The 13771-nt window shown below is 36.1% G+C and overlaps 1 protein-coding gene across 5 annotated transcripts in view; it reads right to left on the bottom strand.

The window, feature by feature from the left end:
• The window catches only part of POLA1 (DNA polymerase alpha 1, catalytic subunit), a 295794-nt gene that overhangs the window by 173267 nt on the left and 108756 nt on the right, over positions 1-13771 (bottom strand). For all 5 annotated transcript variants that reach the window (XR_015159734.1, XM_086389392.1, XM_086389396.1 and 2 more), the window contains 4 exons: positions 8915-8947; positions 8072-8164; positions 6669-6874; positions 4730-4862 (listed from right to left, as the gene is read on the bottom strand). Coding sequence is in view for 4 of the 5 variants with exons in the window: in XM_086389392.1 (XP_086245518.1) it covers positions 4730-4862; positions 6669-6874; positions 8072-8164; positions 8915-8947 (465 nt within the window). In the remaining variant the exon portion in view is untranslated. The remainder of the gene's footprint in view (positions 1-4729; positions 4863-6668; positions 6875-8071; positions 8165-8914; positions 8948-13771) is intronic.

Here is a 13771-nt window from a genome sequence, read left to right as displayed (position 1 = left end):
AAACTCAGTTTTTTTTAAGTTCTTGATCCCTGAGTACAGTTATTATTTTGTGTGACAAAATGGGAAGTATGCACAAGGCACATCTACTGTATACTCAAGAACAAAGGTTGATCGAGGAAAGGCATTTGTAATATACAACTGTCTGAGTTACAAGCTAAACTAGCTGCCTTTCTCAACACAATTTTTACGTGAAAGAATGACAGGACAACTATGGGTTACCCTAAGTTGAGTAGCTGGCAGACAATCACTCAGAAAGAACCAAGTGAGCCTGCCACTTCAAGGAAAACACCTGACAGTATATATTGCCTTTGAGAATACTGAAGCAATCAGGCGCAAATCAGAATTTTGGAAAATTTGTTTCCATTCCTGTGAGCTTGACAGCTCCCCAATACTTAAAGACTTTTCTCATAAAAAGAAATGTTTTAAAATGTGGTTTTTGATAATTCATTGGTACAATGAAATGTACCAATATTCTAGAAGATCTGTAAAACTCAGGAAACAGACATTTAATTAATGATCAATGTATACTATCATGCATGGGTAAATTATCAACTCAAAGCACCACACAGATGAATAGATTTTAATGTAAGAGAGTATGATATGGTTTCCTACTTTCACATTGCAAATAACCTTTAAGACAATACCACTCAGAGTACTGGTATAGAATCAAAGAAGAATACACACAACTATCTTAAGAAGTTACTGAATAGTTCTCCTTTTTCCAACTACATATTTGTGTTAAACGACTTTTTTCCTATACTTGAACCAACACCAACATCACATCAGACTGGATGCACAAGCAGATATAAGAACCTAGATGTCTTCTGCTAAACTAGACATAAACAGGATTTTTAAAATAGCAAAATGACACAATTCCTCTGATTAATTTTTCTTTGTTTTGAAATACATATTTCTCATGAAAAAAAAATTATTTTTGTAATCATTTAATGGGTTTACTGACACTTAAATAAACTAATACATGCTTTCCAGTTTTAATTTCTAACAGTAAATATCAATATAAGCTACGTAAACAAAGGTTCTTGCAGTCCTCAACTATTTTAAGAGTGTGAAAAGAGTCCTGAGACCAGGAAACTAGAGAACTACCATAGGAGAATAAAAGCAGGTCCTCAAACACAACTGCACATCCACCCATTATGTACACTTTCTAAATTATACACTCAGTGTAGGAGAGTGCCTGCCTGGAAGAGTCTCCAAGTATTTGAACCTCCTCAAAGCTGTATTATGCAAAGTCTTGATTGACTTGGATGGGTAATACTGCATAGAAATTTTAATCAATATAACTCTACTTAAGAAAACTGTTATCTTCTTCAATTGACTATACTTCAGTGCAATGTTAAGAAATTCTGAATTTCATCTGACACACTTTCCAATTATTAGATTGGGGTTATTTGGGAATTTTACAAGACAGTTTCAGAAGGCTTGATTTTTCTAAAAAATGCTTCCTGGTGGTTTAGGCTCAAGTTAACCAGGGCTATACAAATCAGCTGTGAGGTATTTCATGTTACTTTATGAAATATATTTAAGATTACAGCAGTTCAGAAAAATCACACACAGTGTTTTTCAGCTGTTGTTGGCAACAAAGGCTTAAATCTCTACAAAGGTAAAGCTCACCACTTCACCCCTCCACCTGAGACTCACCTCCCATTTTTAAGCTGTACCCATATCACAAAGTCAATCTAATCTAATCTATATCTTATCATAAGGCCTTCTGCAACCAGTCACATGGTTGTGGAAGAGTACTCTTCGATTCCACTCTCCTTTGAAAGTGACAAAATGTAAAAACTTATTTACTCACAAGTTTAAACAGTACAGATATTCAGACAAATGTTAATTAACACAGTCACTTTTGATATATAAAAAGCTTAATATAAACAAGCACAGGAATAACTATGATATAGATAGTCCTTTCATAGAATTAATTTATTGTACTTTCATTGACACTGCAGAAATTCTTTATTTAAAAAAGTATCAGAGCATGGAACAGTATCTTTGCTACACCAACTTAGCATCTTGAAAATACCAACTAGGTTTTGCTTATTCTACTTTATATCCCAGATTCTAGCACTGTGCATGTAAGAAGTACTCCATGTTTGATGAATGGATGATTAAACAAGCAGAGGAATTCTTTCAATGCTCAGTGAACAACTATTATTTGCCAGCTACCACACCAAGTGAAATGAAGACTATAAAGACAGTAAGTAGGTTTCAGTTCTGCATGGAAAAATACATGCACAGTCCAAATCACACTACATATTAACCAGTATTGTTAGTAGTAATAAAAATATGTGACTTTGAGTTGGTAATTACTGAAGTGATGGATGTATGTGGGTTCAAGATGTTATTCTCTTTACTTTGGTATAAGTTTTCAATTTTCAATAATAAAAACTTTAAAACAGCAAGGCTGAAGAAAGTTCCCAAGAACTCAGAGATGGCCAGTGTGTCTCTGAGGCTAGGTTTCTCTGCACACTAGTAACACTGTCTTGTCACCCACAGGAGTAGATGATGGCCTGGGCCCATTACCTTAGAGGGCAATGTTCTTTTGCCAGTAATGTGGTCATGTTGTGATTCAGCCTTCCTAATTCATGCCTGGAACCCCATGCAACAAAGGACCCATATTTCTAAGAAGGTAGATAGTGTAAGGGATACAATCTGCAGAACTGATGCAAAAATTGATTAAAGCAAAACAGAAACAGTAACTCTTAGACAAATTTTTAAGAAAGAGACAAAACAAAATCTGAAAGGAAACCACTCTCCAATGTCACAAGTGATTCCATACCAATAGGCACGCACTGCATCACTTAGAGTGAAGAGCTAGTGCCAAGACACACATCCTCTTATATTACTTATTTCTCATTTTTTGTACTTTTCATGCATAAGTGAATGTCATCTTTGTGATATTAAAGACATCTCAGTTAAGGGATAGGAAACAAATGACTTAGCCTAAGAATAAATACAAATAAGGACATGCAAAGGAAATATTCATTCTCTCTAGGAATCCAAGAAATGCAAATCAAACCCAATGATAAAATAGTGTTTCACATCCTTTGTGGTAGCGATGTTTTACTTAAATACCACCAATGATATTATGACCAATGACATATCTCTTATATAGTACAAGAAAATCTGTGGTGAAATTAGCACACACTTTTTTTTTTATTATTAATTAGTATCACTGTTTTACAAAGCAATCTGACAAGAGCCATATAGATACTCAAACTTTTTGATGCAAATGTTTTACCTTTAAGGACTCTAAACTAAGAAAGTAATTCATCCAAAAGCAAAAAGACAAACAAAGATGTTCAATTCAGTAATTTATAAGAGGAAAAATTAAAAAAAGGAATACTCAAGCAAAAATTTTAATTAAAGGTGTACCAGTGAAATGCAAGATTAAACATGATGATTTTTAAGGTTAATACCAGTATGTGTTAAAATCTATTTAAGTGAAAACAAATTTCAAAATAATATGCACTGTAATTGCTATCATGTAAAACTGTTTTATGGAGAAGGCAATGGCACCCCACTTCAGTACTCTTGCCTGGAAAATCCCATGGACGGAGGGGCCTGGTAGGCTGCAGTCCATGGGGTCGCTGGGAGTCGGACATGACTGAGCGACTTCACTTTCACTTTTCACTTTCATGCATTGGAGAAGGAAATGGCAACCCACTCCAGTGTTCTTGCCTGGAGAATCCCAGGGACGGGGGAGCCTGGTGGGCTGCAGTCTATGGGATTGCACAGAGTCGGACACGACTGAAGCGACTTAGCAGCAGCAGCAAAACTGTTTTAAATAGTAAGGATGTGCAGAAATGACTCATTATTTTAGTATAGGGGCATGAAGAACGAGTTTTAACTCTATAAATTCCATTTAATGCCATCATTAGACTCTTTCTCATCAAAATTCTTTTTAGTATGAGGTTTGACAGCAAAATTTATTTATCACAAAATGGATAAAATGGTATTTGCAAAATTACCTTCTGAGTATGTAAGGATACTCTTTTTAAATGGAAAAAAAGAGAAAAATCTATAACCTAACATCTTGAATTACACAGTACTTTTGGAAACGAAGACCTTCCTTTTCAAATTAGGTAAGAAAAAATATTCTCAATTTTCAACAACTAAGACTATCCATAAAGAGTAACTTTTATAGTAAAAAAAAAAACCATCAATTTTCAACAACTAAGACTATTCATAAAGAGTAACTTTTATAGTAAAAAAAAAAAAACAAAAAAAACCCACAAGTGGTTTGAATATATAGAAAATACTAACACCATCTTATGACTAAAGAACAACATATAAAGATGCCTTCTGATTATAGTATCTCTAAGGATCACGTTTGGTACAATTGCACAAACACAGGCTCTCTGTCTAAGTTTATAGGCCTGCCCCCCAAACAACTATAACTTAGGAGGAATATGAAGAATGTAATACTCTCAAGTTCCTGAAACATCAATTATAAACACAGTACCTCTGGACACAAGGCTTCCATGAATAAAGAACCATGAGAGAAGGCCCTGCAACAGATAGGGGAGCATCAGGGGCTGAGCTAGGAAGAGTGCCATGCTAATGCGCAGTCTGTGAGATAGTTGTTAAGCAGTTTTCATCACCGGCTAGAATTTATTTCAATTGCAAGGATGAGGTGGTTCTTCAACTATCTGAAGGAGGAGAAAAACACATGGCAGCAGCTGGGCACAGTAATAAATGCCACATTTACCTTATTAATTTCAAACTGGCTCACTGGGACACTGCCGTTTAGCACATTTTCTCCAATTTCTATTAACCTCTTCTGAATGTTTTCCACTATAGTGTCCCGGTTTTGATCCGAAAGAATCTGGCCAATGACAAAGCTGCCAAAAAAAAATAAATAAATAAAAGGAGAGGGTTTGATTTTTTATATCATAGTTTATTAATAAAGGAGAGACAAGGAAGATAAATGCCATTAGATTAACATGTGGACAATAGCCATACTAAAAGCTAATATGAAGGTTAATGTCCAGAAGGCCATTACTATTTGTTTTTTCAATATTAACTCTACCAAAGGTTTACCAACCTTGCAATGTCAGGTTTGTCCTTAAATACAGAGACTTTTTTTTTTAATGAGGCAGCTAATGCGTCCTATTTTGTGTGTGGATGGAGAACAATATGTGTTCCATCACGTTTTTACGCAATTATAAAATTCATAAGCAGCTATATTCTACTCATAGGCTAAAATCTGAGAAGATAAATTTTTCACTTTCCTCATAAAGCTGCAAGATATTATCTCTGATAGTATCTCTGCCCGAGATGACCACAAGCTAGAAAGTAGGAAAATAAAGTTCTTTATGCAAATCGTTTAAAACTCAGAGATTTCAAACTTTTTTTCCTTCGGCTTTATTATATTTCCCAGTGTTCTCCAATCGTATTACTATGCCTCAAAAACTTCATGTTATTCTATCAGATCCCCCAAAAAAAGAGAAAAAAAAAAAGAAAAGGAGTAAGGAAGCCAATATTTTATCCATTTCTGAGAAAATGCAGAGCGAGGGTTTGACAGCTGCATTATAATTTGTCAGAAAAAGAACCCTGACAAAAACATTTGTATAGCTTTAATTACTAATACATTTCTAACTCAGAGAAATTTACTTCTATTATGATGCATCTTTTCTTAGAAAAGACAAAGCCGAAGAGAACACTCTAATCGACAGTCTATACAAAGTAGTTTCATCTTTGGGTACATTTGGGGGCAATGAAGCATTTCAAACTATATTTCATAAAAAGCTAACAGTGACCCACACTCAGATGATCAACTTTGCCTAATCAAGAATAGTTTTGCAGAAGCAACAATTGCTCAATCTTCCAACTTGAAAGCAAGTGAAAGGCTGGAAAACAAGTAAAAAAATGCTGATATTCAGCAACACAAAAATTAATTTGAAATTTCACTTTAAAGAAAAAATTCCCCCTATTTTCAGAACTAGTCAGGTTCACAAAGCAGGAATTATTTGGAAAGATGGGACATAAAGTATCTGAAGATTTGTCTTTTTAAAATGGGTGCCTTATGTGGCCCTAAAACAAATAGGTCTTATTAGCACAATCTGCACTCACATGTATAAAACTAAGGGGTCAGTTATGACATTTATTATTTTGGAGGTACATACGATATTTGAGAACCAGCTCTTAAATTAACCTGAGATTAGTAAGAACCTTTACACACAAATGATATGGGCAGGGACAGTCTCACTCCATGGCCCACTTTGAATCCTAGAACATTTGAAGCCACAACACAGGGAAAACTTAACAATCATGGCCCTAAAGAGGCACTACGAAGATTTCAGGAGCACAATGTAAGGGACTTCCTAATAGAAACAGTGAAGCAAAACAAAATAAAAACAAGCGAACATCAATGAAACTCTGTAAACATCTAAAATGTGAAGGTTTAACCTCATCATGAGTGAAAACTCCTAAGATGCACCTTACAGCAAGCATCTCTTATTGAGCAAGTTTTAACCCATCTGTAAGATTCCATTCCAAATCAGTAAGAGCTGTTAATACACAATGATATCAATAACAAAAAGAAGTTGTGTCCTTGTGCTTGGCAGAATCACAAGTGTTCTCCACATTGTTAACGCTTGAATTTTTTAAAAACAAACAACAAAAGCAAAAATGAAAGCTGAACTCACTTTCCAGTGTCTTTAGCAAGATCACACCAGTCTCTTCTAACTATATCTAATCCTTTCACCTCCTGTTTCGTGACGTAATTCCCATCTGATGTTGGCTCAACAATCAGAGCAGCGTACTTTTTTTTCTTCAGCAGTAGCAGGGACTTGAAAATACCATCAATGTCTATTTCAAGCAGTTTGTACAACTTATTCACTTCACTTTTCACCTGTGAACATTTCAACCATTAATGTTAGCTTCTCAAATATCTAATATGGAGAAGATGAACATGCTACAAATTCCCAAGAGTTCATCTAAACAGAACTAGAAGTCACACAAGACTAGAAGGCATTTACTCAGGTTATATGGAAAACAGTATTAAGTTTGGTATGATGCAAGAACTTTGAAAAAGCACAGGAACAAAAACAGATAAAAAGATAAACAAAGAGACGATACTATAAATACATCATCTCACTCAACCAAAGGACAGAAGTGGCAGGGTCAGCTACAGGAAATGTATGAAAATTATGTAACAGACAGTTTTCGAATCTAAAAACTAAATGCATAAGTACTTACCGTCAAACTACTGAATTAGAGATAGTCCAACAACTAGATACATGGCCAGTAAAACTTTACTATTTAAAATAGTGTCTAAGGTATCTCTGTACCTCCTGTAGCACCATGACTTTAAGCAAATAACTATCTGCTGAACAAATAAATGAACAGCCACCTGCTCTCTATTGATAGCGTCATTGCACAGACCATCACCTCAAGGGAAAATACACAACTTTTCAAGGTCCAGTGAGTACAATATGTCAAGCTTGTTGTTAAGTAAAGACTACAGCTCAAATTTCACACATTTTAGGGGAGATAGGCAGGAAGTTGTTAGCTTATAAGATGGTACCTTAGTTTTAGTTTATTGGGATAATATCTTAACAAGTGATCGAAAAACACCTGCTAATTGTTAGGTGAACTGCAGTTAGGCTACAAATGATTATTTTTAAATGTTCCCTTGTCTTTTTAAATTATTTTAAGTATTCTCGTGAAAATTATAGATATATGCATATAATGTAGTTAGGTATGTATTTATCCATATCTATCACTGTATAAAATACATCTGAATGTAACAAGAGACATATTTCTCCTTATGAATGACAATGTGATAGGTACTAATGTGATCACATCTTAAACTTACCAAACCTAGACTGTTTTCTAAAGGTAAAACATATCTATTACTTATGGAAAAACCAATTTCCTTTGTTTTTGCCCTCAAAGTAAATAACTAGAGTAGAAGTTGAAATAAAACAGGGGATGAAGAATCAAAGGCACTAAGTTTATTATCATTTTCAGAAGGACACGTATATGTAGAAACCAGAAACAATTCACAAAAGTAGGTGAAACATATAATTTTATGAAATTATCTCACCTTGTTTCCCAATTTAAACACTTCTTCCAGATTGGTGCTATTGGTGTTGATCATAATTGAATCTGTATCTCCATAAATAACTTCAAGATTCATCTAATGAAAGCAAAAATTATAATAATTAACAACAAAAACACCATGACCATCATACACTCAGTGAAACTCAAAATTTTCCATTATATAAATTACAGGTTCCAGATGATTTTTGAAAAGTTTACATTTCTTCTTGCCCATATTGTCAGTGTACAAAGACTAAGCCCCAATAAACCAAAAAACACACACACAAAAATCTCCCTGATTTTCTTAAAGCAGACAGTGGAGTGGCAGAGGAAGTATCTAGTTTCAACTGAAATAAAATGTAGGACTAAATAAAATAAAGATAAGAGACCAGGAAAGGGAGGGGTCTGTATTTACCAACTGTCCCTCATGCTTAATGGTCAGGGCAATTTATAAAGCAGAGACAAAATGGGGTTTTTTCAACCCGATCCACAAATCTATATTAAATTCTTAGTAGTTAGCAGAATATGAAGAGTGACAAAAAAATCAATCACCACAAACAACACTAGAGCACATACAGTATAAAGGCCTGGAAGTAAACTAATTAGCACTGTTACTGATTTGCTAGAAACACTCACATATAGGCTTCAAGCAGTGGTTAGATTATATCAGTGTTAGTAAACAAACAAACAAACAAACAAAAGGCTATAATCCATTAAGAGGGATTATAAATGTAAACCAGGCATCCTAAGAAGCCATTTCCAGTGTGTTTGGGTTACAATTTTCCTTAAATACAACATCATCACCAAGTATGGTATCTAAGAATTACTGTACAATGAAAATGCTTACCTTCTGAACCATCTCCTTCGTATGCATCAAAATCTAAATGAAATGGAAAAAAAGTCAAGATTAATGCATTACATAATTACAAAAACCTATGGCACAAAGTGAAGAGGAACTAAAAAGCTTCTTGATGAAAGTGAAAGAGGAGAGTGAAAAAGTTGGCTTAAAGCTCACCATCCTGAAAACTAAGATCATGGCATCTGGTCCCATTACTTCATGGCCAATAGATGGGGAAACAGTGGAAACAGTGGCTGACTTTAGTTTTTTGGGCTCCAAAATCACTGCAGATGGTGATTGCAGCCATGAAATTAAAAGACGCTTACTCCTTGGAAGGAAGGTTATGACCAACCTAGATAGCATATTCAAAAGCAGAGACATTACTTTGCCAACAAAGGTCAATCTAGTCAAGGCTATGGTTTTTCCAGTGGTCATGTATGGATGTAAGAGTTGGACTGTCAAGAAAGCTGAGTGCTGAAGAATTGATGCTTTTGAACTGTGGTGTTGAAGAAGACACTTGAGAGTCCCTTGGACTGCAAGAAGATCCAACCAGTCTATCCTAAAGGAGATCAGTTCTGGGTGTTCATTGGAAGGACTGATGCTGAAGCTGAAACTCCAATACTTTGGCCACCTGATGTGAAGAACTGACTCATTACAAAAGACCCTGATGCTGGGAGGGATTGGGGGCAGGAGGAGAAGGGGACGACAGAGGATGAGATGGCTGGATGGCATCACTGACTCGATGGACGTGAGTTTGAGTGCACTCCGGGAGTTGGTGATGGACAGGGAGGCCTGGCGTGCTGTGATTCACGGGGTCTCAAAGAGTCAGACACGACAGAGTGACTGAACTGAACTGAACTGAAATATATACTGAGAGAGATAGGCAACCCCATGGTTTGTCATTACCATATATTTTTAAAGCTCTTGATGGTTTTCTAACTATAATCCTCAAAACAATATCATCATAATCTAAAAATCAGTTTGCCTGTATACCAACTCTTAGGCAGAGAGATGTTCGCAGATTTGCTGTAAAGGTCTATCTTTAATAAATATACTTAATAAAATATCCTTTTATAATATGGCGTAAAGGCCATATTCTTGATAGCAATATTTAAAAAGAACTATATGGCTTAAAAAAAAAAAAAAAAACACCACAAAGATTAACCAAGCACTTAAAACTTTCCAGTACTCAGGACAATTAAAAAATTTTAGAAAGGGGGGGCCCTCTTCACTATATATCCCTGGAGCAAGCACAGTGCCCAGTACAAAGGTGTGGCTCAATAAACATTCACTGAATAAAGACAGATAGTAGATAATATCTGTAAATAGGTCTGTCCCCAGGCATATACAGCTGTAAGACTAAAGGTTATATAGGTTACAGTGTAGTTCTGACAAAAACATATAAATTATCTTGGACTAGATCAGAAGTAAAACATTTTTTACAAATGAAGGCCTCTTCAAAGGAGTAATACAACATCCTGAGCCCTCAGTGCATGTTTGTTATGTATAAAATATATGGGCTAAATGCTGTGCTATGAGCATCTTGTGAATTTTTTCATTTCATTCTCTAAGAGCCCTGAGACAGCCACTTATTAATACAATCATTTGTTAGAGACAAAAAACAGAAGATAATTAATTTGTCCTAGGAAGTGATAGAGCAAAGATATGAACCCAGGCACGCTGACTCCAGAGCGTGGGGCCTGAGTCACTGATTGCCTCTAGATCAGCATCCATCTTTCAAAGCATCACTCTAAGCCAGAGTCACTCTTCCAATGAGCCAGAGAGAAGATTTACTTCATTTACATTTCTTTTTCCTACCTCCAAGAATCTTCCTTATCAACTCAGCTTAAACCTCATAGTGTTTCTGTTCTTCTGGTCCTTTATGTTACAAAGCCCTGTAAATGCTCACCTTAAGAAGATCTGTTATATCTACCCCTTGTGTTCCATTTCTATTGTCCACCTCACCTTTGGTACAGTCACCCAATGTTGTTCATGAGCTCAGTGTTCTAAGTTATCAGGAAAAGAAAACCTTTCTCCTGCCCTGGGGGTGGTGGGTGGTGGTGAATACAGATCAGGGTAACCAATGGTTTTAATAGTGGCTGTACAGTGGAATCACCCTGGGATCTTTTAAAATGCCACTACCTGGCCCCAGCAATTCTTTTAAACAGCTCTCAAGATTATTCTTATGTTGCAGGCAGGATTAAGGACCACTGGACTAAGATAATCGTGGTAATCCCATCCTGGAAACAGTTTTTAGCCCACAGTCTGTCCCCTCCCCAATTAGACCACAAGTTCCTGGAGGTCAGAGCACATGTTTGTGCTTCACATCTAACAAGCACTCGAAAAACTGTTGGCTAGCTGACTGATAGGTCTCAGAGTAATCTCAATCACTTTTCTACTAGATGCTAAAATCCAGTTAACTCATAAAAAACATTCACTCCCCTCTACTTCATCTTCATTTTTTAATATTTAAATTACAGGAAAATGCATTGTGGGAAAACACCTGACAATTCCTTTGACAAAAACAATAATGCGATCCACCCAAGTCAAGGTAATCACAGTGAGGACAAAACTAACTACTTATCATGAGACGTCTTCACCCTCTGACCATTCCACCCTGCTGGGCTGGGCTTCCCTCATCACAACGGACAGCCCCACAAAGGTAACTATTTCCTGCTAAGTACAACATCTCGGGAGCAATCTGTCAATCTTTTACTCCAACTCCACAAGTGCACTAACCAATTTCTTCTGCTCTCCTTTTGCACCGTGAAGCAAACCTACTTTGTTTCCCCTGAGTACACCTCCAACAGGAAGCGGCAACATTCACCTCTCAGCTCCAACACCCATTCTCACGCTGTCCTGCCACCAGCTCACAACCATTTCCACACACAATCTGAGTGAGGGCTGCTACTAAAATGAGTTTCCCTTTGATGGATGAAAACTCTTGGTCGATGCTTTGCAAACAAATGACAGAAAAGTAGGCAAACTACTAAAACTATATATACTATTACATGTATATGTATGCCTGACTCCCTTTGCTGTCCACTTGAAACTATCACAGCATCATTAATCAGATATACTTCAATATGAAATAAAAAAGTTAAAAAAGAACTATATACACTGCAATTGCTTTTTTCACCTAGTACTTTATTTCAGAGATTATTCCTTACTCACACATAAAGAGCGGTCTTAATTTTTCTTTTTAATGACTACACAGTGTTCCACTGTACATCTCAAGCATGATTTAACTAGTGCTCTACTAATAAATGTAGGTGGTTCCTAACGCTTACCTTCATAATCACATTTTAATAATCCTTATATACATGTAATTTGCCAATCTGCCAATAATGAAATAAACTCCTACAAGAGAGCTTATTGGGTCAAAGGTTGTACCTTTTTACAATTTTTGATAAACATAGCCAAACAAGTCTCCACATAGGTTGTACCAATTTCTGACAATAGTTTTAATCACCATCTTTCCTGTGGGCTACCAAATTTTTAGTATCTAGCAGAGGCCCTGGTACACAGGAGCTATTAATGAATATTTGTAGAATGCTAAATTATAAACCCCATTTTACAGATGAGGAAAACTAGGCACTACAATTTTATCCAAAGTAACAGAGCTAATCAATAGCTTGATCTGGGCTGGACCTTATGTTACATTTTCTTTTCATTATGTCTCCCTGCCTTGTTAAAAAGCCCATTCCACATGAATGTTCTGGAAGTCAACAATCAAAAACTTATACATTACAGATATTTCCCCATTAAGGAAATGCATTTTTTTTAAAAAAGCCACAGGTATCCTGAAAGGTCTACTGGACACAAGGTACAATGATTACAAGATAACCATTCATAAGTTCATTTCAAAGTGACAAGACTAATATTAAAGCTACCCATTCTGACAGAAAATCATTTTCTAAGTGCCAGCAGCTAGAAAACAGGGCTATAAAGGCTTGCTAAATTCATTAATAAGGCAGTCTGCAGTTATCTGATTTCACAGCAACACCTGCATATTTATCTACTCATTACCAATTGGATGATGGAATTTTTTCAAGCACATTTCAAAAATCTGCCAACTTCAAGTGTAAAAAAATAAACTTTGTGGTTAATTTTTCCCTTAACAAAGTACAGCTGTTCAGAATAATTGTTCAAGATCTTACCCTGTAATGTCAACTGCAGCAGAACAAAGAGTATTTAATTAGCAAATCTATCCAGTAATTCAACACCTATTATATAAAATGCCTTCGTGATTTTATTCAGGATAATTTGCTAAGAGGGTTATTACTGACATTCAGATGGAATTTAAAATTCCTACGCAAGTCGAGTCATAATAGCAGTAATGATCTCCCCAATCAGGAGATTCGGTGTCACACAAGGCTCTCTTGCAATGCAGCAGCCGATTTCCTGACTTCTTAATTCCTGGGCTCAGCTCAGTGAGAGCCCTTCATGCCGGTATTTCAGTCAGCAATACACCTTTAATGGGACTCTATTAAAATAACTAGAACAAAAATGACTTTTTTTTGGTTAAGAAGAATGACAGCACTGCCATCATATCAATCATGGCAGGCTTTGCAGAGCAGTGCCACTGGGGGTGGGGGAAAGAGGGGGAAACAGGAAAGGAGTGGGGCTGGGGGTGGGGAGAACAGTAATTAATACGAAAGGGTGTTTTAACCCCAATCTGAGCCTCTGAAGACAGGGGAAGGGTAGTGGGGACTAAAAAGGAAATGTGAAGTTTATCTCCAAAATTTGCTTCCTAGAAAAAATAATTTGTTCAGGAACACACCCACAATGTGGTTTACTAAGCAGAAAGCATGTTTGTTGCTCTGGGGTTAACAACAGCAGTGATCTAAGACCAACTACAACTGA

The sequence above is a fragment of the Bos grunniens genome, chromosome X, assembly GCF_055505025.1.
Source record: "Bos grunniens cultivar Pamir isolate PY7600 chromosome X, Bosgru_T2T1.0, whole genome shotgun sequence".
NCBI lineage: Eukaryota > Metazoa > Chordata > Mammalia > Artiodactyla > Bovidae > Bos > Bos grunniens.
The sequence above is the reverse complement of the archived record's forward strand: the minus strand, read 5'-3'. Positions and strand labels throughout refer to the sequence as shown.